Source organism: Balaenoptera borealis (genome assembly GCF_965194805.1).
Source record: "Balaenoptera borealis genome assembly, chromosome: 8".
Lineage (NCBI taxonomy): Eukaryota > Metazoa > Chordata > Mammalia > Artiodactyla > Balaenopteridae > Balaenoptera > Balaenoptera borealis.
In genome coordinates, this window is record NC_138865.1 from 14,065,433 (window position 1) to 14,092,790 (window position 27,358).

The window sequence follows — 27,358 nt, forward strand, 5'->3', positions numbered from 1 at the left end:
AGGGGAAGACAGCCGACACCAGCAAGCAGGGCTTTCTGGAAGGTTGCTTGTTTCAAAAGCTAATCTTTAGAAGTATGTTTAAGTTCCTGTTCTCCCAGCCCAGGCATCAGTGGAAATGTGGGCAATTATTTTAATTGTTAAAAAGGGTTTAGAGAAACTTCAAAAAGAAGTCTAGTCTTGTGCAACTGGCCTCAAGTCATTTCATTTTGGGCATTAAAATATGATGTAACCTTTTCCATCTCCATCACGATGCCCAGCTCTCCGTGGCAATGCCATCAAATGACCAGAGGGAAAATTGTCTAATTATGTGAGGCTTTAACGTCTAACACAGACCTATAGCGAAGCTAGAAAATATTCATTTTTGAAAATGACCACACAGAAAATCCTCAAAAAGTTGTGCTTTTATTCATTGACATTGTGGTTCATTACGCCAATAGATGAATGAAGCATTCCTTGGTGGCTAAATTCCAGTGTGAGCAATGCAGACTTCTCCAAATTAATATTAAGTGTGATGGTGAGAGGATTACACATGACAAAATTAAAAATGCTTAATTAGTCTTGACATGATATAGAAAAATACCACATTTCTAAGAGCAAGGTAAGCAGAACACTGAAGAGCAAGAAATGACACGGGAACTCTGCTTTCCTTTCTTCCACCAAAGACTTTACTCTTCAAATGGCCTTATATTTTCATGGACTATACTAAAATAAAAGTGGGGTTAAGACACAAGACACTTGTCATTTTACAATTCTGAATTGAGCCTGCATAATTCAGCGGAACATTTTGAGGTGTTTTAGTCAAAGGCTAATTTCTTTTGTTCTCCAAAGAGCAGAGCTAAACAACAGCTTCAGGGTCCTTAAAAATACATTAAAGATCAGGCTTAGAAAACATGCAGCTTCTCTAAATACATTTATTGACCTGTTGGCTGGAGTGGTAAAAATATAGGAAGCATAATGACAAGTGAAAAGCAAAATATATCTCAGGACAACAGTGAGAATATGCAAGATTCTTGGCATGTTTAGATTTCTTGATTCTTGTCCTGGCAAGTAACATCTCAATGAAGTGGATTTTTGGATTCATTCTCTGATCAAAAGAAAAAAGTTTGGAAGCCATGGTTATTATAAATTATAAAATATGTAATGATAATAAATATTTACAGAATTTAAAAAATGCTAACAACCCTACTGAAAGACAATATCATTAGCTTCATTTTACAGGTGAGAAAACTAATTAAAGAACTTGGCTTAAAGTCCCTAGTTTTGGGAAGAACTAAGAAAAGAATCGAAGCTTCCTTAGTCCAAGTCCAATTTTCTTTCCATGATACTAAATTGCCAATCTTGCCCGGTAATGGGGCATGCCCACCTATCATTCCAAGCCCCTAAAGAGTTGAATGGATATTTTTTGTGATGCTATGCTTCTGGTCTCTGTGACAGAGGAAGAAAATGGGCCTAATGTCTAGCATTCCCTGCAGAGTGGATCACACCAGGGTTTCAGCTGAGTGCAATGATGCTTGGTGAGAGAATGAATGATACTCCTCATCTTATGACCTTTCTGAGCCTTTCCTTGAGGAAGTTATAGTCAATGGTCTTTGAGTCAATTATTCCCTTTATAATCTCTCTGCAGGTTCCGTCCCAGAAAAGATTCAGGAAATTCAGGAAAGGGTGGGGATTTGTAAGAATAGCTCCTTTAATATAATTTATCCTGAACCTTTCCCCTATTTATAACTTTTTGTTGTTGTTGCCATTTTTAGATTTGGAGACTGTTTTTCACTGGAAGGAATATATTCAGAACAATTAGGTTTCCTAGTCTAACTCATGTAGGAGTGTGTGAAACACAAAAATAATAAGTGAATTATGAATTATTGAGGCATTTTGAAAGGAATAAAATTGCTAAATCTTGTAGTGTGTTCTTAAATGTTATTTTCTGACTATGCTTCAAGTTTCAATGACCAGCATTTAAGAACAAAATTTGCTCTTTAATTGAGACCTTTTTAAATAAAATTTTCTGTCTGTCATACTACGTTGTATTAAACTTATAACTATCTAATAGAAATTTATACAAATTTTAGCACAGATTTCAGCAGTCCTGATCTAGTAGATGATAAAGTAGCCACTTTTCTCATTACTATATTAGTATACACACAACTCTGAGCTATTTACGTTCGTATTGATGGCTTTTTTCATTTCTGAAACTGTCATTTAAAAAATGTAAAATAAATTGTGTTTTAGTGTATTGTAGAACTCAGTGTCACATCTTTTTTAAGTCACATAGAAGTATGAAAATATTTGGAAACAAAGAACGAAAAAAAAGTCTTACGTGTTATGGTTTACTGTTTTTTCCACAGTCAGCTTCAGGTTTTAACATACAGGTCATGGCCTCACAGCAAGGATTGGCACATTCCTTTAAAGCACACAAACAATGGGAAAGTAGGTTCAAGTATTTTTTTTTCCTGTAGACTAGGTGCACAGAATTCTGGTACAAGATGACAGTGAAATTTCACTTTTTAAACTAAATTACTCTGCTATACAAATTCCAATGGAAATGACCAAAGAAATTTAATAATAGAAAAAATGCTGAGTAATGAAAACTACCTCCTAAAAGGACAAAAATAGAATTATCCAAGAATTATCCCAAATAAATTTGCCCACATGATATTACATGTAAGTTAATTTAAAAGTTCAAAGGACAATATTTCTATACTATTCAAACAGCTTGAAGATAGAGAAAAAAATTTTCTTAATTCTCAATTCATTTTACCAAGCCTGCATAATTTCAATAATGAGATTTGGTAATGAATATACACATACATACTATTCTCATTTATGAATATAAATGCAAAAACTTGAATAAAATATTAGTAAAACACTAGCTTATTAATATAACAACTCTCTACTACAAACTATGCAGGTTTTTTTTGTCACCAAAAATGCAAGAGTGACTCAACTGTACAGAATAAAGTAATATAATCCATCATATTAAAAGGCTGAGGGGAGAAAACAACTAATATTATTGTGATAGATGGCAAAAATTAGTACAAATTAGGTAGCCATTATTTATTTAAGCATATATTAGTAAACTATGAACAGAGTTATGCATCATTATGATAAAATCTATCTGATGAATAGCAAAAATATATTCAATAATGTAAACTATAAGACAAGAATTATTTATAAGCTATGTAAAGCAACTATACTCCAATAAAAATTAATTTTAAAAACTTACTCATAGGCTATATTTTAATGTAAATTCTGACAAATGCTATGAGTGAAAAAATACATGAAAGTATAATAATTGGAACAAAATCACACTTTCATTATTCATATGTGATACAATTCTTGACCTAGGAAAAAAAGAGAGGATCAACTCTAAAAACTTTGAATGAGTCACTAAGATAGCTGTTTAAGATAACAATAAAATAACGTCAAGAATACTAATAAATAAGAACCTAAATAAAAAAGAAAACATTACACATATTAATAGCAAAAAGAAAAAATTGAAAATACTTCAAAATAAACTTTCAAAATGTGCAAGAACTGCATGAAGAACATTTTATATAACTTCCCTGAAAAACTTCAAAGGCAACTTGTCTTTTAAAACAATACTTAACATTGTGAAAATGCCAGTGGCCTTCAGAGTGAATTATGAATTTAACACATTTCAACCAGAATCTCAATTGTATTTGTGGGCAAGTTGACAAAAAAAAAAATACCGGGAGTTTTATGGAAGAATGGACACTGAATAATTGCTATGTAAACACTGCAAAAAAAAAAAAAAAAGCCAGTGAAGAAATTTTCTATTAAAGATATTAAAGTGTGTTACATAGTTACAGTCATTAAAATAGCATTCCGGTTGTGTGATAATATCTAGACAGATAGAATGATTATTTTTTAAATCTAGGAAAATACCTAAATACGTACAGAAAAATAATAAAGTAGCATATAAGATCATGGAAAACTGGATTTTTCACTAAAGGATACTATATGAAGTATATATACACTACTTTTTAGATAAGAAAACAGTTGTTTAAAAATTCAGTTGTTCGTAAGCTCGAACTCTCTAACTGTCTGAGTTTATTCAACTACAGAAGAAGAAAATCAACAAGATATGGAAACAGTATAGCAGTTGGATGATATACTTAAAGACTATTAGATATTATACATCATATATATAGTAGTTTCTCTCTCTCCTCTCCTCCTCCCTTCCCTCCCTCTTTTTTTGTATGTGTGTCTGTATGTACTGAATACATGTAATTTACCTGCTGACATTAGAAATACCAAGGATTGTGAACAACTTCAATGATCCTCCACCCAAGAAACCACATGGGAATGTAAGGAAGTAAGAATAAGTCTAACCTATTGTAAAGTATCACATCATTTGTAAATTTCATATCTCATTATAATTAAGAGAGTATTTGCAATATTCTTTGCAAATGATTAAGTTGCACCATGTAAACTTTTAATATAATTCAATAGCTTAAAATTTCTGAATAAATAAACTCAGGCATAGGGAAATTACATGCCTTCCCCATTGTCATAGAGCCTCTTAAAGTAATGGATAAGTCTTGGGTTGCAACAGGCTTCACCAATTACTAGCTTTGTATCCTTGGATCTAGTTACTTAAATTTTCTGAGTCTCACTTCTTTTCTAAATTGGGAAAATAACAAACCTATTTTGTAGATTTGTTGTGAGTAATAAGGAGATTGTGATTATAAAAGCATTTTGCGATTGACACATAAAAATTCTCTTCAAATAGTAACTCATTTTCTTAGTCTTCAAAGTAAAAGAAGATTGCTAAGAAAATAGAATGCTTTCTTTTAGAAACCTAGTCTGGGATTGCTAGTAAACATACTATCAGAGACATTCTTTAGAGTACACTGATGCCTTGAAGGGGTCAGATTTTTATGAAGATTAGCAGAAGTATAGTAATTATCTTAGACGTTCTATGTTAACCCATTTCCTACAGTTTTGTGTGATTTTTCTTTTTTCTCCTTCTGTTTTAATTTCTCCTCGTTTACACACTGGTTTGATGAGAGAAGGCCAGCTTTTTCTATGGAGAGAACTTACTTCTAGACGTTTAATTGTTATTGCTCAACAAATGATCAGCTGTGACTTTATGTGATTTAGGAATTTCTGACTAATATATCTAGGAAAGATCATAAGTGACATGCTATAGTTAATGATTTACTTCTTTACACTGAACTTCATAAAATCATGTCATAAGTGTATCCTGGCTTTGAAGTGCTTTTCAAAAGATTACTAAAAGCAGTACTGAAAACAAGCACAAGCCTACTTTTTACTAAGATGCCAAGTTTGTCTTTAAAAAGAATTTCTAAAAGAACATTTTAAAGGAAAAAAAAAAAACAGTATAATTCTTATGCAACAATAACTCTTTAGTAAATGTTTTAAACCGTGGATATTTTCATACCTCAGGAGAGCCACAATCACAGACTTCTCCTACTTCCAGAAGTTGGTTCCCACACACTGGTTTTATCATCATATTTTTAGGAACCAATGTTTGCAGCAAGCATCTTGGTTTTTGAGATAAAATATATTTTTTAAAATGTGAGCGACTGACTGTACTGAAATCCTTTGGGAATTTTGAACTGTAACCAGAAGAAAAATGAGAAATACCATGACACACAGTGATAAGTCAACATGAGAATCTGACTTGTCTAACTATATTACGTAGTTCAATGAAAATTCCAATTTTAGTATAAATGGACCATGTTATATGTGGAGCGTGATAATAGAGCCTGCATACTATGCTGGTTGGAAAATTCTTTTCCTAGACACCCAGTTGTAGAGTTGGAAGAATTCAAATTTCCGTGTGGATTCACTTCTGTCCTAAAGGGCAGCAGTGATGAGCCTCGCCATTTGTTTTCATTCACTCATCTCGCCAAGGGCTAAGAGGTAAGCGATAATAACAATGAATAGTGAAAGGAAATAATTGCAGAATTAGAGGTTCTATGGACATATTTATCTTTCTATTTATGAACACTTCAAAAGCAAGGTATGTTTATTCATTTTTCTATCCCAAGTCCTTGCAAAGTGCCTGGAATTAAAAGGCAACTATTAATAACATAAAAATGAGTTGATTGGTGATGGGGATTTATAAGGATGTTGTCATCATCTTAATTAGATAAATATTTTTAGAAAATATATTATTTTAAGTTAAAATAACATGGTCACTATACTTATAAACTCTATCTTGGCATATTTGGAGATCTTTAATAATGAACTCTGCTAGCTGGTAAATCCTATACATCAAGAAGCTGGAGGGTGGGGATTTCCCTGGCAGTCCAGTGGTTAAGGCTCTGTGCTTCCAATGCAGGGGACACGGGTTTGATCCCTGGTTGGGGAACTAAGATCCCACATGCTGTGTGGTGCAGCCAAAAAAAAAAAAAAAAAAAAGAAAAGAAAAAAGAAGCTGGAGGGTGAATTAGCAGGAAGCACAGCCCTACGTAAAAAAAATGTCCATCCAACTATATAGGCTGCATCTGAATTCTTTAAGATTTAAGAAGTATCTTTTTCTCTAGGGTGACAAGGGCTCACCTCAGATATTCATTCATCACACAACTCCCAGAGGGACAGTTGGTGTTATATGGAACATCAGGCATACCAAGGACATGACCCAACTCATGTGCCATCACTCCTACAAGAGAGACACTATTCTTTCTCTTACCCTGGAAAACAAATAGAAATATCTATTACTTCTGATTTTATTCAGTTATTTGTTAATTTTTGCCAATGTTCCGTGTTACAAAAAAATAGTTTGACAGATGAAAATTATTGAATCATTGAGCTTCTTCCCCTGTCATTGGTTATTGTAAATTGTTGCATAAACATTTGAAATGATTGCCTCCTGGGAATCTAACCATTGAGCCAGTGTTCAATCAATATTTGCTGAATTAATGATGAATTCTTGGTAAACCATGGTTAAATTATGGTAATTCCATTCTTCATAAGAAGTACTAAAATACACCATAGTATGTACTCAAAACCTCCAAAAACTATTGCCGTGATGCTTATGACATTGGTAGTGTTTGGCCATATGACACCAGCATGCACTTTGTCTGACCTTCCTGGCCATAGATACTAAGGATGATTAATGTGAAGTTGCCTCGGGCCCCAGAGGGTACCTGGATTCCCTTTATGTCCCAATCTTCCTGTTCTTATTCCCTAACACAAACTAAAGAGTGAAACCTCTGAGATGGTCAATGTAAATGAGATATTCTGTTTCATAATCCAAGGAATCTTCAGTGTAGTGATCTAGCAGGAGGTTCATTTCTACTTTTATTTACTGACTCAGCAAATGTACATTGTGCTAACTCTGAATAAGACATTGTGCTTGTCTTCCTGGAGGTTATAGAACCTCATGGAGCTATATTTTTACAAACCTCAATAACGGCAACAGATGATGGGGAGCACAAGGAATTCGAGGCTGCCAGTCCTGTAATTCGATTTCTGAAGCCAACTCCACTGTGTGAAAGTTACAGGTACATTGTCACAATTTGAATCTTTGGAACCATCAGCTTTTTTCAACTATGTTTGAGATTTCCCTAGCTCCCCTACCCTTTTCATATTCATGAGGCCCCAGAAAAGCTTCTGCTGTTCTATAGCACTATAATGACCACAGATGGCTATCCCACATCCAAGAGTCGATTTTAGTGATCTGACATGGGTCTCCAATAATCTCACAGGTGAACTGCTATTAGTAGAACTTTAGGCTCTCTGACATCTGATCAGGGAGGTAGAATTGAACAGGAATCTCTGCCAAGAAACCTTTGGGATAACTATCTTCTCTGCCAAAATAGGCCTGGCCCTGTCCAGCGTGTGCTCACCTGAGTAGCTGAGCGTGGTCATGGATCTTCATCTTCCCCAGGTTAGAACGATGCCAATTCAGAAAGTTATTAAAGGTGACACCTGTGTTGGGTACCACCTTTATCTTATCACCATCAGACCAGATTTCCATACCTATCAAGACCACTTGAATGTCTATGGTATTATAAATCTGTGGAAAGAACATTTTTCTTCATGAAAATGTTTGAGATTTCTTTTTTTAAAAATTTTGATTGAAGTATAGTTGATTTACAATGTGTTAATTTCTGCTGTACAGCAAACTGACTCAGTTATATATATATATATATATATATATATATATATATATATATATATATATATTCTTTTTCATATTCTTTTCCATTATGGTTTATCCCAGGATATTGAATATAGTGTCCTGTGCTATATAGTAGAAGAGATTTCTTTAGTATTTTAGATATTTTACTGACCACAAGTGATGGATAAATGTATCCGAATTTTGAAAATAGAAAACCTAGAAGTTGCCTTTGCTACAGTATATGTGATTTTACCTTGATGTTGATCATTATCTGCTAAATTTCCCAAAACTGCTGGCCATAAGCCATTGTGACTCTCCCAGCTCCTTATTTGGTGAACACATAGGGAAGCCCTAAGCTCCTGTGTGGAAATATATGTTTAGAGAACAAATATCTTACCACATTGAGTAGGTTTATCACATCAAACACAAAGCTTCTTATCAAAGTTATATTCCTATTATACATGTTATACTGTAAAACACAAAATGCAAAGAGTAATTAAAACCACAAATTAAAGTGAGAAAGCTGATGGGGTACAGGATTTTACATTCTAAGAAAAATTACACATTTCAATGTAAATAAATGTCTATTCATTCCACGTCTATCTTACATAAGAATCTGTTTCAACAAATTCTAATTCAAATGTAAGAAGTTTTTGGCAGGAGAACAATTTGGCATTCATATAAAATTTCAATTCAAATTAAGTTGAATAAATCAAATTAATTTCAATGTTTTTAAACCAATTTAATGTTATTAAAATTTGGTTATAAAGCAGTATTTCAGAGTTAGAAGCACAGATTCTAGTATTTTTGACCATATGAATATAACTTGTAAAGTATATATAGTTTTATGTCTATATTTACGTATTATAGTGAGAACTTTAAAAAGATAACCCATTCTTTTATGTTTCTAGTTATTGTGGTTGTTTTACTGTTGCTATCTGGCATTAAGTATATTTCCAATATCTGAATATTTTGGCAGAAGATTTTAAAGGGGGGGATGAATGAAAACTATTTCTGACAAAGCAGGTAGAACAGACAAGACAATCAGGTGGACAGGCTTTGTATTTTCAGCTAGAATAGTTTATTGCTTGTGTCCGCTTGATAAGAAAACTTAAAAATTGACTTAACTGGCCAAGAAGTACTTATATTTCATACTCACAAAGGCATTATCCAGCACCAAAAAGAGATCGATGTATTTCTCAGCCTGAAGAAAGTCTTTCTTTACAAAGAGTGAAAGAACATTGTTAATAATGTCTTCAACCTAAGAGATTAAAAAGCTTACAAAGAGATTTAAATAAGTAAATAAGGGTTGGGCTTTACTCATACGAGTCATTGCTGGGTGCACCAGTATTTCATATATCATTACTGAGATAGTTGAAATGAATGTTGGTCAGAAAGCTGCACTCACCTCTGGCCTTTTGAGTGACCTTGAGGTTCGAATAAGGCCCTGTTTCCTGCCAACATTTCTTACACCACAGGTGTGATTAGCTGGGTCTAGCTCCTCCTGGTTGTGTATGAGGACAGCATGTTCTTCTTGGTCTGTGATTTTCAGAGGCTTTATCATGTATCTCTGATTGTGATGTGTGAAGTATCCCCTGTGAGATACAGAGGCTCATATTTCAAGATTGTCTGCCAGAGTCACATCCACTGACCAGAGTGGAGGGATACCTCTCCCTCAATCCCAAGCTCACACACAGAGTTTTCATTCGTAGGCCTTGCAGCTAACTTTTGCTAACTTAAGTTATACTCAGTATTTGTCAATACTAAAATAGAGCCTATTTTAATTACCCAGAGAATTCTGAACAAGAAGTACTAAGATGAAGCTATCCCAAAGAATTTGGAATTTACACCATAGTTTACTTTCACATTTAGCAAATATTTCTTGGCAGGTCCCAGACATATAATGGAAAATGCAGTAAAGGCATGTTTAGATACCAAGAACCCCAGAAGAGAGAAAGAATGATGAGCAGATCAGCCAGAGGAACAGTTTGTAATTAGTATTAACTTAAAGATTTTCTCTTCTTAGAAGGAAAATTAGTTCAGAAATACAAAGTAAGTCCATATGATGGAATATTAGAAAGCCAACACAGCTGTTAAAAATTACATCTATGAAGGTATTTTATGATCTGGGAAAAGGCTTATGATGTCATGTGGTATGTCCCAGGTTGGCAGAAGAATCATGTATATTTTATTTCATATTTCAATCATGTAAAAGATATATTTGTCTATATGCATAAAAGGCAGCAACCATGACAAAATATTAATAATAGCGATACACAGAGGTAAAATTTTATGGTGGATAATTTTGTATTTGTGCTTTCTCACACTTTACAAATTTTCCCTAATTGGCAAGAATTACTTTAGTAAACAGAAATACCGCACAGACACACACACACCCATACACACAAACTTCTAAAAATTATGTTCAACCATGACAATTGCAGGGTAGAATCTTTAAGAAAATGAAACAGGTAGTTTTGGGGAGTGAGTGGTAGAGTGGGTGATAAACATGAAAATGGATCCAGATATCATCATGCTCCAGAATGTAGTACTTGTTTAAAAATTGCTAACTTTAACTTTTACTAGAACCACAGATAATGAAATGAGTGCAAGGATGATACATTATTCTTCACTTTAACCACATATATTCAACATTTTATTATTGGAGACAATTTTACCAAGATAGCAAGAAGATATGGTGTTCAGAAAGACTCAATTTTGTGTAACAAAATGGTGCTTGATGTTTAACATTTTTGCAAGTGACACTCACCTCAACCCATCACAAGTACAAATACTGGCAACAGAATCCTTTTCATTTAGGACGTGTCCTTTATAGTAGCAGTGTTCCTAAGGTTGGAAAAAAATGTGTTTGTTTTTTTTTTTAACTACAAAAATAAACATATCACAGTTGTGTTGAAAGCTCTTATCTTGAATATGTAGGAAAGTTCTTCAAGTAGTGGCTGTGGCCAGACCAGTTCCCAGAAACAAAAACATTGAGAACCTCAGTGGTTTCATGAACTACTCCACCACTGACCCTGGAAACTCTCCATATTTGGTGGCTGAGCTGTCTTTCTGATACTAATTCACACTAAAGAAAAGTCCGGGGAATTTGAATCTAAATAGACTCATGGCAAGAGTGGATGCTGCATTTGAGAAGTAGCCAGGTCCCCCATGGGATCTACAGCACTCCCCAAGAGCTCTCAGGTTTGAGTGCCAACTTTTGAGAGTTTAGTTCCCTTGTGCAAGCTCCACTGTGCATCACATATCAATAAAATGAGGTATTCATTTTTCCAGATTCTAGAGTCCTCAAGGGGCCACACCACCACTCCTGAGCTCCTCAGACTAACGGGTCCAACTCATTATTTTAACTAGTGTGTTAGTGGCAACCCTTTACCAGCATCCAAAGCCCAGAGAATTTATCTACAACTAGAGATTCACACATGGTTGGCGCTTTGTAGAAGCAAAGTAGTGGCTCACTTATGTAGAATGGTCCAAGAAAGCTAATGAATAAACTCTTGCTCAAAATAAACTGACTTGCCTCAGGGTCTGAAAATCCATCTGTGTCTTTCTTTCCTTTGTAAGAAACCTTGTCATCATAAACATTTTCTTATAGATGACTTGGAAAAGGTACCACATTAAGATATCACTGGCCATTCACACTTGAGCATGAATTAATTTATCAGATATTTTCCCCAGAGGTCAATGTTAGCAACAATCCAGACGTCCATGAAATGAGAGTCTTGATTTGAGAAAGGAATGGACAGTCATTCAGTGGCATAAGTCTTGTCTGTTTTTTTATAGAAACATAGATGTTTGGGGCACCGTGGAGGGTGGCTCTGAGAAACTCGCTTAGCTTGGTAATACTCTATGAATGAGTCTTTTTATATTCTCTTCCTGTTTTTCCTTGGCCTTGATTCTCTATGTCTGATATCTATACCTTGGCATTATTCATATGATGGTGGTTTAACCAGATAAAAAATTATATTAATTAAATAATTGATATACCTTTGCTGATCTCAGGATAAATGCATATATCACTAGAAAACAGTAAACAGTGACATGACCTTTCAAGTACCTAGGGGAGAATATTTCTAACCTATTGATAAGATGGTTTAGGGGAAAGCAGACTTTTGGTTGCTTCTAAAAATGCAACACTTGGAAGCCTCCTACTACTTCTATCTTTTAAAAAAGATACAAATTTTTTCATCTGTTATCTCATTGGTCTTAGACGAGCACCCTGTTTTCAAGTCCTTTAATTTTTTTTAAGTTGTCCTTGAACCTATGAATCTTATGATGTAAGCAGCAGATCCAAGTAAGAGTCCCAGAAAGCATTTGGAACCTACCATGTTCTGAGGGCTTGTTGTGATTTTCTCTCCTCTGGGTGAGTAATATGTTTCAGTGTAGTCTGGCCCCAGGAGATGCCTGTAGAGAGCAGAAAGTTGCATGATACTCTCATGGTGGTAATAAAGGCTAATATTCCTGTATGATCATCAGTACTAAAGGAATGATAATGTCTACAGTGAGAAAGAGCTGGCATTCTGACCCACTGGTCCTTTTCCAACATCAGAAGTCTGCTCCTGAAGCAAATCAAAGCATTAGTTATACCTCTTAGAGCTGAGGAAAGAAATACCCTGAAATACTTTACTGATAGAAAAATTACATAAGAATTTTTCTACCTTCAAATGGATTATTTTGGGATTCTTTGAACCAAGGATATAGCCTCCAAAGGATCTTTGTAGGGTGTTGGGTCATAAATACACATGAAAGACCATTGCATTCAGGGAGAAGTTTACTGACTATTATAGAACTTGGTGGAGCCCCATCCCCTGGGATCTATCTCAAACTTGTGTGCCCTGAATGAGCATTAGATATATGTTATTATAAAAGTAATGGAGGAGAGGACCTTCAAGATGGCAGAGGAGTAAGACGGGGAGATCACCTTCCTCCCCAAAAATACATCAAAAATACATCTACATGTGGAACAGCTCCTACAGAACACCTACTGAACGCTGGCAGAAGACCTCAGACTTCCCAAAAGGCAAGAAACTCCCCACGTACCTGGGTAGAGCAAAAGAAAAAAGAAAAAACTGAGACAAAAGAATAGGGACAGGACCTGCACTTCTGGGAGGGAGCTGTGAAGGAGGAAAAGTTTCCACACACTAGGAAGTCCCTTTGTGGGCGGAGATTGTGGGTGGCAGAGGTGGGAAGCTTCAGAACCACGGAGAACAGTGCAGGAACAAGGGTGCAGAGGGTAAAGTGGAGAGATTCTCGCACAGAGGACCGGCGCCAACCAGCATTCACCAGCCTGAGATGCTTCTCTGCTCACCCACCGGGGTGGGTGGGGGCTGGGAGCTGAGGCTCCACCTTTGGAGGTCAGATCCCAGGGAGAGGACTGGGGTTGGCTGTGTGAACACAGCCGGAAGGGGGCTAGTGCGCCACAACTAGCCGGGAGGGAGTCCGGGAAAAAGTCTGGAGCTGCCTAAGCGTCAAGAGACCACTGTTTCGGGGTGCACGTGGAGAGGAGATTCAGAACACCACCTAAATGACCTTCAGAGATGGGCACAAGCTGCAGCTATCAGCGCAGACCCCAGAGATGGGCATGAGATGCTAAGGCTGCTGCTGCTGCCACCAAGAAGCCTGTGTGCAAGCACAGGTCACTATCCACACCGCCCCTCCTGGGAACCTGTGCAGCCCGCCCCTGCCAGGGTCCTGTGATCCAGAGACAATTTCCCCAGGAGAACATATGGTGCACCTCAGGCTGGTACAACATCACACCGGCCTCTGCTGCTGCAGGCTCGCCCTGCATTCCATACCTCTCCCTCCCCCTGGCCTAAGTGAGCCAGAGCCCCCTAATCAGCAGCTCTTTAACCCCCTCCTGTCTGGACGAAGAAGAGTTGCCAGAGGGTGACCTACATGCAGAGGCGGGACCAAATCCAAAGCTGAACCCCAGGAGCTGTGTGAACAAAGAAGAGAAAGGGAAATTTCTCTGTGCAGCCTCAGGGGCAGCGTATTAAATCTCTGCAATCAACTTGATGTACCCTGCATCTGTGGAATACCTGAATACACAACAGATCATTCCAAAATTGAGGTGGTGGTCTTTAGGAGCAACTGTAGACTTGGGGTTTGCTGTATGTGACTGACTAGTTTCTGATTTTTATGTTTATCTTAGTATTATTTTTAGTGCTTCTTATCATTGGTGGATTTGTTTATTGGTTTGGTTGCTCTCATCTTTTTTTTTAATTAAAAATTTTTTAAATTTAATAATATCTTTTTATTTTTTTTAATAACTTTATTTTATTTATTCTTTTCTTTCTTTCTTTCTTTCTTTTCTCCCTTTTCTTCTGAGCTATGTGGCTGAGAGGGTCTTGGTGCTCCAGTTGGGTCTCAGACTTGAGTTGGGAGACACAAGTTCAAGACATTGGACCACCAGAGACCTCCCGGCCCCTCATAATATTAATTGGTGAGAGCTCTCCCAAGATCTCTGTCTCAACACTAGGAACCAGCTCCACTCAACAACCAGCAAGCTCCAGCACTGGACACCCCATGCCAAACAACTGGCAAGACAGGAACACAACCCCACCCATTAGCAGAGAGGCTGCCTAAAATAATGATAAGTTCACAGACACCCCCAAAACACACCACTGGATGCGGTCCTGCCCACCAGAAAGACAAGATCCAGCCTTATACACCAGAGCACAGGCACCAGTCCCCTCCACCAGGAGCCTACACAAGCCACTGAAACAATCTTAACCACTGGGGGCAGACACCAAAAACAACGGGAACTACAAACCTGTAGACTGTGAAGAGGAGACCCCAAACACAGTAAGTTAAGCAAAATGAGAAGACAGAGAAATACACAGCAGATGAAGGAGCAAAGTAAAAACCCACCACACCAAACAAATGAAGAGAAAATAGGCAGTCTACCTGGAAAAGAATTCAGAGTAATGATAGTAAAGATGATCCAAAATATTGGAAATAGAATGGAGAAATACAAGAAACGTTTAACAAGGACCTAGAAGAACTAAAGAGCAAACAAACAATGATGAGCAACAGAATAAATGGAATTAAAAATTCTCTAGAAGGAATCAATAGCAGAATAACTAAGGCAGAAGAACGAATAAGTGAGCTGGAAGTAAAATAGTGGAAATAACTGCCCCAGAGCTGAATAAAGAAAAAAGAATGAAAAGAATTGAGGACAGTCTCAGAGACTTCTGGGACAACATTAAACACAACATTCAAATTATAGGGATCCCAGAAGAAAAAGAGAAAAAGAAAGAGACTGAGAAAATATTTGAAGAGATTATAGTTGAAAACTTCCCTAATATGGGAAAGGAAATAGTTAATCAAGTCCAGGAAGCGCAGAGACCCATACAGGATAAATGCAAGGAGAAACACGCCAAGACACATATTAATCAAACTATCAAAAATTAAATACAAAGAAAAAATGTTAAAAGCAGCAAGGGAGAAGCAATAAATAACATAGATGGGAATCCCCATAAGGTTAACAGCTAATCTTTCAACAGAAACTCTGCAAGCCAGAAGGGAATGGCAGGAGATATTTGAAGTGATGAAAGGGAAAAGCCTATAACCAAGATTACTCTACCCAGAAAGGATCTCATTCAGATTTGATGGGGAAATTAAAATCTTTACAAGCAAGCAAAAGCTAAGAGAATTCAGCACTACCAAACCAGCTTTACAGCAAATGCTAAAGGAACTTCTCTAGGCAGGAAACACAAGAGAATGAAAAGACCTACGAAAACAAACCCAAAACAATTAAGAATATGGTAAAAGGAATATACATATCGATAATTACCTTAAATGTAAATGGATTAAATGCTACAACCAAAAGACATCAACTGGCTGAACGGATACAAAAACAAGACCCGTATATATGCTGTCTACCAGAGACCCACTTCAGACCTAGGGACACATACAGACTGAAAGTGAGGGGATGGAAAAAGATACTCCATGTAAATGGAAATCAAAAGAAAGCTGGAGTAGCAATTCTCATATGAGACAAAATAGACTTTAAAATAAAGACTATTACAAGAGACAAAGAAGGACACTACATAATAATCAAGGGATCAATCCAAGAAAGAAGACCTAACAGTTGTATATATTTTTGCACGCAACATAGGAGCAACTCAACATAAGGCAGATGCTAACAGCCATAAAAGAGGAAATAGACAGTAACACAATCACAGTAGGGGAATTTAACACCCCACTTTCACCAATGGACAGATCATCCAAAATGAAAATAAATAAGGAAACACAAGCTTTAAATGACACAATAGACCAGATAGATTTAATTGATATTTATAGGACATTCCATCCAAAAACAACAGAATACACATTCTTCTCAAGTGCTCATGGAACATTCTCCAGGATAGATCATATCTTGGGTCACAAATCAAGCCTTGGTAAATTTAAGAAAATTGAAATCGTATCAAGTATGTTTTCCAACCACAATGCTATGAGACTAGATACCAATTACAGGAAAAAAAACTGTAAAAAGTACAAACACATGGAGGCTAAGCAATGCACTACTAAATATCCAACAGATCACTGAAGAAATCAAAGAGGAAATCAAAAAATACCTAGAAACAAATGATAGTAAAGAGACGACCACCCAAAACCTATGGGATTTGGCAGAAGCAGTTCTAAGAGGGAAATTTATAGCAATACAATCCTACTTCAAGAAACAAGAAAAATCTCAAACAACGTAACGTTACACCTAAAGCAATTAGAGAAAGAAGAACAAAAAACCCCAAAGTTAGCAGAAAGAAAGAAATCATAAAGATCAGATGAGAAATAAATGAAAAAGAAAGAAGGAAACAACAGCAAAGTTCAATAAAACTAAAAGCTGGTTCTTTGAGAAGATAAACAAAATAGATAAACCACTAGCCAGACTCATCAAGAAAAAAAGGGAGAAGACTCAAATCAACAGAATTAGAAATGAAAAAGGAGAAGTAACAACTGACCCTGCAGAAATACAAAGAATCATGAAGGATTATTATAAGCAACTCTATGCCAATAAAATGGACAACTTGGAAGAAATGGACAAATTCTTAGAAAAGCACAACCTTCCGAGACTGAACCAGGAAGAAATAGAAAAAATAAACACCAATCACAAGCATAGAAATTGAGACTGTGATTAAAAATCTTCCAAAAACAAAAGCCAAGGACCAGATGGCTTCACAGGTGAAGTCTATCAAACATTTAGAGAAGAGCTAACTCCCATCCTTCTCAAACTCTTCCAAAAAATTGCAGAGGAAGGAACACTCCCAAACTCATTCTACGAGGCCACCATCACCCTGATACCAGAACCAGACAAAGATGTCACAAAAAAAGAAAACTAAAGGCCAATATCACTGATGAACATAGATGCAAAAATCCTCAAGAAAATACTAGCAAACAGCATCCAACAGCACATTAAAAGGATCATACACCATGATCAAGTGGGGTTTATCCCAGGAATGCAAGGATTCTTCAATATACGCAAATCAATCAATGTGATCCACCACATTAAAAAATTGAAGGATAAAAACCATATGATATTCTCAATAGATGTAGAAACAGCTTTCAACAAAATTCAACACCTATTTATGAAAAGAACCCTCCAGAAAGTAGGCATATAGGGAACTTACCTCAACCTAATAAAGGCCATATATGACAAACCCACAGCCAACATCGTTCTCAATGGTGAAAAACTGAAACCATTTCCACTAAGATCAGGAGCAAGACAAGGTTGCCCACTCCCACTGCTATTATTCAACATAGTTTTGGAAGTTTTAGCCACAGCAATCAGAGAAGAAAAAGAAATAAAAGGAATCCAAATCAGAAAAGAAGAAGAAAAACTGTCACTCTTTGCAGATGACATGGTACTATACAACGAGAATCCTAAAGATGCCACCAGAAATCTACTAGAGCTAATCAATGAATTTGGTAAAGTTGCAGGATACAAAATTAATGCACAGAAATCTCTTGCATTCCTATACACTAATGATGACAAATCTGAAAGAGAAATAAAGGAAACACTCCCATTTACCACTGCAACAAAAAGAATAAAATACCTAGGAATAAACCTACCTAAGGAGACAAAAGACCTGTATGCAGAAAAGTATAAGACACTGATGAAAGAAATTAAAGATGATAGCAGCAGATGGAGAGATATACCATGTTCTTGGATTGGAAGAATCAATATTGTGAAAATGACTCTACTACCCAAAGCAATCTACAGATTCAATGCAATCCCTATCAAATTACCAATGGAATTTTTCACAGAACTAGAACAAAAAATTTCACAATTAGTGTGGAAACACAAAAGTCCCTGAGTAGCCAAAGCAATCTTGAGAAACAAAAACGGAGCTGGAGGAATCAGGCTCCCTATCTTCAGACTATACTACAAATCTACAATAATCAAGGCAGTATGGGACTGGCACAAAAACAGAAATATAGATCAATGGAACAGGATAGAAAGCCCAGAGATAAACCCATGCATATATGGTCACCTTATCTTTGTTAAAGGAGGCAAGAATATACAATGGAGAAAAGACAGCCTCTTCAATAAGTGGTGCTGGGTAAACTGGACAGCTACATGTAAAAGAATGAAATTAGAACACTCCCTAACACCATACACAAAAATAAACTCAAAATGGATTAAAGACCTAAATCTAAGGCCAGACACTATCAAACTCTTAGAGGAAAACATAGGCAGAACCCTCTGACATAAATCACAGCAAGATCCTTTTTGACCCACCTCCTAGAGAAATGGAAATAAAAACAAAAATAAATAAATGGGACCTAATGAAACTTAAAGGCTTTTGCACACCAAAGGAAACCATAAACAAGATGAAAAGACAACCCTCAGAATGGGAGAAAATATTTACATACGAAGCAACTGACAAAGCGTTAATCTCCAAAATATACAAGCAGCTCATGCAGCTCAATATCAAAAAAACAAACAACGCAATCCAAAAATGGGCAGAAGACCTAAATAGACATTTGTCCAATGAAGATATACAGATTGCCAACAACACATGAAAGGATGCTCAACATCACTAATCATTAGAGGAATGCAAATCAAAACTACAATAAGGTATCACCTCACACCGGTCTGAATGGCCATCATCAAAAAATCTACAAACAATAAATGCTGGAGAGGGTGTGGAGAAAAGGGAACCCTCTTGCACTGTTGGTGGGAATGTAAATTGGTACAGCCACTATGGAGAACAGTGTGGAGGTTCCTTAAAAAACTAAAAATAGTACTACCATATGACCCCGCAATCCCACTACTGGGCATATACCCTAGAAAACCATAATTCAGAAAGTATCATGTACCACAATATTCATTGCAGCACTATTTACAATAGCCAGGACACGGAAGCAACCTAAGTGTCCATCGACAGATGAATGGATAAAGAAGATGTGGCACATATATACAATGGAATATTACTCAGCCATAAGAAGAAATGAAATTGAGTTATTTGTACTGAGGTGGATGGACATAGAGTCTGTCATACAGAGTGAAGTAAGTCAGAAAGCGAAAAACAAATACTGTATGCTAACACATGTATATGGAATCTAAATAAATAAATAAATAAATAATAGTTCTGAGGATCCTAGGGGCAGGACAGGAACAAAGACGCAGGCGTAGAGAATGGACTTGAGGACATGGGGAGGGGGAAGGGTAAGATGGGACGAAGTGAGAGAGTGGTATTGACATATATACTCTACCAAATGTAAAATAGATAGCTAGTGGGAAGCAGCTGCATAGCACAGGGAGATCAGCTGGGTGCTTTGTGACCACCTAGAGGGGTGGGATAAGGAGGGTGGGAGGGAGACGCAAGAGGGAAGAGATATGGGGATATATGTATATGTATAGCTGATTCACTTTGTTATAAAGCAGGAACTAACACACCATTGTAAAGCAGTTATACTCCAATAAAGATGTTTAAAAAAATTAAAATGCTTTACAGAACAACAACAGCAACAAAAAGTAATGGAAAGTCACATCAAAGGTTTCAGTTTATCTGGGTGGAAAATATTTTCAGTAAATTCCAAAAGCAGCAGGGAAGAAAGTCATTCGTGCAGCTTTCTTTGTTTTACTCTTTGCATACAATTTCCTAGGGAAACATCAAACTTCTTAGGTAATATTAACACCAACTATTAGAATCTAATGCTCAATATGCTTCATGTCTTCTATGTCAAAGTACAGTATACAGAGTCTCAAGAAGATTTATTTTTCCACATTCTCTTAGGTATAATCCAGTGGTTAGACTTGCAGGAAATACAACTTACTTGGCTTTTTGTAGGCAAAGAATGACTTCTTCTCCATTTAATATCATCTGATACTGAAGTTCAGGTTCATATCTTTCCTAAAAATATTTAATAATATAATGATAATTTATATTTATGAGTCTATCTAAAATAATTATAATATAATGATATAGGTAGCTGTATAGAATAATAAGTACAAATGTAATAGTCAGAAAGTTAATATCTATAATACATTTTTAAAATCTTGTTAATTAATGAGATAATATGATTTATCTATTATAGACAAAAGGCAATTCAGTGGGGCCAGGGGGTGAGGGTAGGGAGGAGACATGGGTTTGGTGGGCTTGGCAAGGAACGTCTCCTCCTAGATATACTGCCGTTCTGTCCTCCTTTTTTTTTGTTCCCCCCACAGACTTGGAGAAACACCCAAACTTTTATTTTTTCTGAGCCAGTGTGGGAGTTAACTCCCTTCCTGCTGCTTAATTGTAAAAGCATTTAGAGAAATCCTATGCCCTCTCCTGGGCAAAGGGGAGCATTTGTGTAAATGGGCTTCAAGACTAAACTACTAGATGTTGACTGTGACATGACTTCTACTAGTAAAAAGGTCCTTTACTGTCTCTTTAGATGACAGCAAAATCCCACGGTCATCCCATTGCTTACCTCTTTGCCATGCTTCTCTGTCTGGTTGTTCTGTATTTCTCTTTTGTGTAAAATGTGTAGTTTTTTAGGACGAACCACTTCATAGGGCTCTAGTTCAGGAGTCGGCTTTATGGCTATTGCTAGAGAAAGAGAGGTAATACTGACAAAATTAAGGTTTTTGTTGGTTGGTTTCTTGAAACTGAGTGGAAGACAATTTCCACTGAGAAGGGAAATATTGAGAAGAACAAGTTACTCCTCCAGTTCAGCTTTGATAACAAAAACTTTTTCTTTAGTTTTCTCTCCCTATTCTGGAAAGATGTGACAATGATGAAACAATTCTTTGGAACTGTCAATATATTAGTACTTACCTTGAGCTTGAACGATGAGCCAGAGGGTGGAAAGCAGGACCAAAGACATGCTGGCTACTGTAGGTAGCTGAGATGTCCCACACAACATGAAGATTTTGTCCCCCGCAGCTGTCCAGTTTTATCTTCCCCTACTTCTCTTTACAAATTGAAAAAAATAATAAAGTTAAAAACCTCAGACCTTCTTTGGGAGATTGAGGAATGTTTCCTAATGACACTGGGAAGTTGCTAAGAGATTGCAGTGTCAAGATCGTGAGAATGTTCTTCATTTATGAGAGGTGTTTATGTCTGTGGTTACAGCTTAAGGAGTCACATCTGGACAGCTGCTTGGCCCTGGTGCTCCTATAGTAGTGGGAAAGTACCAACTGAGACTGAGCTGTGTGTGCATATATTTGCATATTCATTAAATTCAGCCATTGCTCATGCTGTTCGGTAATGTTATAGAAATTGATCCATACATTTAGAAAATATTTCAGTAACCTGTACATATTTTGAAAAATTGGCACAGAGAAAACAATCTGTAAAACAAGCACCAGACAAAGTTTTATAAGCTAGGATATTATAATTTCTCTGACCCTCACTTTCCTTATCTGTGAAAAGGGGATGATGATAACGATACCTACCCTAAGTTTCTTATAAAGTTCATACAAGGTAACACACACACATGCATGCACACACACACACAAAACTATAAGGAAATGTGCAAATGTAAATTCTCTTGACAGTGTTAACCTCAAATTATACTGCATATAAAGTATTTTTGAAACGCACTATGAGTTCTACTGAAGGGAAATAACTATTTTTCTGATTACAAAAATGACACATTTTCATGGTCATAGGCATCAAAACAGTATATTGAGGCAAAGAAGTTGGTCACCCAACAGCCCAACATCAAGAAGTGACTTCTGTTAACATTTTGACAACTTATTTTCATCTCTCTTCCATGCACTAGTAAAAGAAAGGAAAGGAAAAGAAAAGAAAAGAAAAGAAAAGAAAATTAAACTTTATAAACTATAGTTCTTACTGTAGAAAAGGTTTGGGGAACCTGTTATTTTTTGCATAGCATTATAACATAAACATTGTCATCCTATTGTATATTAATGTGTTATTTTAATGACTTAAGAATATTGCCTTGAGTGTAATGTTTTATATGTCGCTATATGTGTATATTTCTATGATTGAATTTCTGATTAGTTCTTTTCGATAAATTACTAGAAATGGTATTATTTAGTTAAAAAGGTAGAACAATTTGAGATTCTTGGTATACATTGACCTGGTAATTCTCAGAGAATTAGCTCCAAATTACACTCCCATTTGCAGAGTTTTCCCAGTCTAAAAATCTATGCTCTTTAACTACTGAGCTTAGTTTTTACTGATACATTTGGGAGTTTGCTAGCATCGGATTGTAAGTTTTATAGTTACCTCTCCATGTTTATGCTTCTTTTTGTTCTTCTACATTCTGTTGAGTCATTTAAGCTTTCTCTATAACTTTATATATATATATATATATATATATATATATAATATATATATAATATATTATATATAATTATATATATAAATATATAATATATATATTATTAATATATATATTATATTTTATATATATATATATATTTTTTTTTTTTTTTGCTGGTCCAGAAGATCAACAGTCTACATATATCCTATAGTAGTTACCATTAAAATTTCACAAAATATAATCTTAATTAACATCTACCATCAAATAATACAAGACCTTAGAATGGTGTAACTCTTATCAACATCCCACCCCTTGCCATCTTACATGTTGTTGTCAGGTATTTTAGTTCTACCATGATTTTCACCCCTAAGTTAGTCATTATCATTAGTTTGTGTTTTATACAGATAATACTATTTGAAATTACTCACACTCATACCACCTTCTTTGCTTACAGATCCTTTTAGCATTAGTATTTTATTTTTTTAAAGTCTTTATAAAACATATTCTCTGACAAATCATTTCTTAGAGTAAACACTACTTTTTAAAAAAATTTTTTTTCTGAGGGTATTTATTTCACCCTATTCTTCAGTGGTGGTTTAGCTGGGAATACAGTTTTAGAATGACAATGTCTCAGCATTTGTGAGCTATTCTACTGGGTTTTTTTTTTTTTTTTTTTTTTTTGACAACTAGTGTTGCTGTTGAAAAGTCTGCTTTCAGACTATTAAACACCACATTAATTTTTGGTTACTTATACAGCTAGTATTTCAGGATAAGTTAAATATTTATTGAGATCATGTTAAATTTGAGTTTATATTAAATTAATACTACATTTCTGGGCATTTCAAGATGACCCTGATACTACCCTTAGTATTGTGATAGTCCCATAACAAAGTCTAATAAGATTAGAGATTAATTTACAAATAGGTCAGTTTATACAAATGGTAAACATTATGATTGAGGCTTGTGCACTACATTCAGGTAGATTTTAGAATACATCATTTGGTGGGCAGAGAGAGTCAGATAATATTAGCTGGAAAGGAAATAGGGGAATGAGTATTCTGTGAGAGAAAACTATGTGAGAAAAGCCATGGATATGTAGAAAATCATAATATGTGTGTAGAACTACAATATATTCTCCATGATTGAACATAACAGGAAAAGTAATAGGTATATGGCATAAAGCTTTTGAGATATGCAGGGAGCCAAGTTATGGAGAGACAAATGCTAAAGGGCTTAAAGAAAATGGTACCTATCTGAGAAATATTTAGCTCATAAAATTGTCACACTTGCTAATTGATTGGATGTAACAACTAAGGAAGATAGAAAAATCTGGAATGAGTTCTAAGGTGCAGCTTGAGCAACTGTATGAATCTTATAGATGACATCTTCCCATTTGGTCAGTTGATCAGACTGTTTAGTTATAACCATTAAAGGCTGGATATATATCTCCTGGTGTGTCTTTCAAGAGCACAGCACCTTGAAGATAATAGATGTTCAAAAATACTCATATTCAATGAAAGAAGTTTGTAAACTGAACTATCTTCCTGAGATACGAATGCTGTTTGTTAAATGGTTGAGTATCAGTCTATAAATTAAAACTATGGAAATAATAGTGAAGAGATTGTTTACTTGATGCATCTGGAGGGAATGAGGAATGACATATACATGTATCCTTATGAACACATTATCCAAGTATTTACTAAACATAGGACTTAATTTATGATCATAAAACTAAGAAATCATGACCAACGTCTTGACCACAGAGAATTTTGTTCCCATAAAACTTAACATTCTGAAATGTTTCATAATAAAGTATACTTGATGACTGGGAAAGATGTTTAAACAGTGTCTAACTAGAAATGAAAATAGAACAGCAACATGAATAAAAATTACAATAATCCCTTAAAATGTGAATATTTTACATACATTATTTTATTTGGTAATCATAATAGATCTAAGTAGTCAGTTCAAAGATTATGATTCCAATTTTATAGATGACTCAAAGAGACTTCAAATCATCCAGAAGGTCTGTAATATGTCTCCTAAGTCACTGACATAGGAGAAGAGTTGCTTGATACGAGAACTAAAGTATTTCAAATATCTTATTATGGGAGAGATCCATGATGGCTTCAATTCCTTCAAGGAAGAAGCCTATTTTAAGAATATGAGAGGATAGGAATTAGTGGGTTGGGTGAGAGGTTTGAGATGAGAAGAGAGGGTTTAGAATAATTAAATGTATATATATGTATAAAGGAATCACTTTGCTGTACAACAGAAATTAATACAACATTGTAAATCAACTATACTTTAATAAGAAAATAAATAAGTACTCAGAATAATTATTCAAAACAATGGAAGGGGAGCTGACTAAGGAAAGGTAAGAAGATTGTTTAGTTAGTATTACTGAAACAACTAAGGTTATAAATCACAGAAGGAGGTAGATGTACAAGAGTCTCATATTAGACAATAGATTAGGTACCTAAGTTATCTGAAATGATAGTAAGGCTTGATACCACTAGAGTTAAAGTTTTGTCTTGCAGTAAGATCCAAGAACTATAATGTTAGTATGCTTCCGGGTCTTTAAATGTTAAAAGTTCTAAAGTTATAGAAGACTTTATTGATACGGAGAAGTACCACGGTGCACTATTAAAGGGAATTCTAAGGGTAGTAACATGTAAATCTTAAATCTCAGTGGCTGTACACAACATATAGTTCACTTAAAATCCAATCAGCAGCAAGGGGCTCTGTTCCACACAGTCATTCGGAGACACCGGATGATGGAGGCCCCACCATTTTCAACACGTAACTTTCAGTGTTACCATGGACATCAACATCCATCTGAAAGATGGAGGAAGAGAAAGAGTGGAGCATTTATGGAGCTAGGCTTGGAAATAACATCACATCTTTGGAACTCCATTGGCCAGAACTTACAGGGTCACATTTTAATTGTAAGGAAGGCTGGGACAATAGTCCAGCTACATGATTCCAGAGGAAAGGGAAATGGGTTTGGTGAACAGCTACATCACACAGCTTTAATGTGTATTTGTTAGCTATCATCAAGTTTTTGGATATCAAAGATAAGTAAAAATAGAAGGTGATAGCTGAGCAACATGAGACTTAATGGAAGTAAAAGTGAAAATGCAATAGTTTTAAAGCCATCTTTGGTGAACTAGCAGTTTTCCCAATTAATGTGGGAAATAAGTGGAGTATGTTGGAAATATCCCTAAAATGCATGCAAGGTAACAAGGTCATTGAATGGAGAATGGGATTTCAGTTATGACAGATGGTAAAGAGATTGAAGATGAGGGGTAAGTATATTTTCAGGTGAATAAAGTAAAAGGAATGAGAGAGGGTTCAGTTGGGTTTGCTCATTCATTCAACAAATATTTAGAATTCCTTATGTTCCAGGCTTTGTATAAGGGTTTTGGGAGGTGAGATTCAATAGTATAATTGTGAGGAAAATTACACTGAACAGTAAGTGGAACGGTGCATGAGGGAAAAGAAAATACAGAATTGGGTAAGAGAAGAGTATTTTGGGTATCAACCAAAGAAAGCTCCCAGCTATTGTGGACTAGGTTGTATCAGACCAGTCCTCCACTAGTAATATGTTCATGAACTAGAGAAAAAAAATGTATAAAACCTATTAAAATGAGTTTGAGAATAGCTATATAATATGTCTTGGAATTAGGTAAATTGATCTTTTCACTTCTTCCTTTTCAATATTGTTTTAGCTATACTAATTTCTATGCCTTTCCCTATAAATTTTAGAGTTATCTTGTCTGTATATAGAAAAAATCCTCATGAGATTTTGATAGGAATTGTGTTGAACCCATGTATCAGTTTGCAAAGAATTGACATGTTACTATACTAAGTCTCCCTAACCATTAATATGGTAGGTCTCCCCATTTATTTAAATCTTCTTTGATATACTTCATCAGCATTTTTTATTGTTCAGCATATAAATCCTATATATGTTTGTTAGATTTACACGCATGTTTAATTTTTAAAAAAACTGCAAATGGGATTGTAGTTTTAGTTTAAGCTTCCTTGTTTTCATTAGTAATATAGAGAAATAAACTTATTTTTATATGTTTATCTTGTATCCTGCAACCTTGTGGAACTTACTTATTCTAGGATTATTTTGTAGATTCCTTGAGATTTTCTATATAGACCATCATGTCATCTGCAAATAAAGTTTTATTTTATCTTTTCTGATCTGATTTTTTCCCCCTTACTTGCTTGTAGCACTGGCTAGCACTTCTATTACACTGATGAATAAGAGTGACGAGAGGAGATATCCTCACCTTGTTCCCAGTTTTAGGAGAAAACACTGAGTTTTTCATCATTAAATATAATTAAATATAATATTATATAATTAAATATAAAAAATTGTTAGAAGTTCTTTAACAAATTAAGGAAATTCCCTTCTATTCCTTTTTTCTGAGGGTTTAATCATGCACTACAGTTGAATTTTGTTAATTTTTTTCTTCATTGATTGAT

The 27,358-nt window shown here is 35.4% G+C and overlaps 1 protein-coding gene and 1 long non-coding RNA gene across 2 annotated transcripts in view; one reads left to right on the forward strand and one right to left on the reverse strand.

Annotated features, from left to right (window-relative positions):
- LOC309633708 overlaps positions 1-27,358 on the forward strand; it is a 275,637-nt gene that overhangs the window by 168,112 nt on the left and 80,167 nt on the right. The gene's annotated exons all lie outside the window — the stretch shown is intronic.
- On the reverse strand, positions 972-22,910 carry ADAMDEC1 (ADAM like decysin 1). The gene is made up of 14 exons (XM_082402835.1): positions 21,403-22,910; positions 21,056-21,174; positions 20,417-20,493; positions 12,460-12,538; positions 10,887-10,963; positions 9,525-9,711; positions 9,276-9,335; positions 8,514-8,585; positions 7,842-8,011; positions 7,398-7,479; positions 6,553-6,683; positions 5,426-5,603; positions 2,318-2,401; positions 972-1,084 (listed from the first exon to the last, which is right to left on the reverse strand). The coding sequence occupies exons 1-13, from the start codon at positions 21,488-21,490 to the stop codon at positions 2,321-2,323; spliced, it is 1,401 nt and encodes a 466-aa protein (XP_082258961.1). The 5' UTR covers positions 21,491-22,910; the 3' UTR covers positions 972-1,084; positions 2,318-2,320.

Excerpts from the sequence above, each read along its gene's own strand:
- ADAMDEC1 (XM_082402835.1), bottom strand. The coding sequence starts at position 21,490 with ATGTTGTGTGGGACATCTCAGCTACCTACAGTAGCCAGCATGTCTTTG. Across the intron at positions 10,964-12,459 it reads CAACAAGCCCTCAGAACATG|GAACACTGCTACTATAAAGG; the intron begins GTAGGTTCCAAA and ends TTCCAACCTTAG. Across the intron at positions 7,480-7,841 it reads GACCACGCTCAGCTACTCAG|TGGAGTTGGCTTCAGAAATC; the intron begins GTGAGCACACGC and ends ACTTTCACACAG.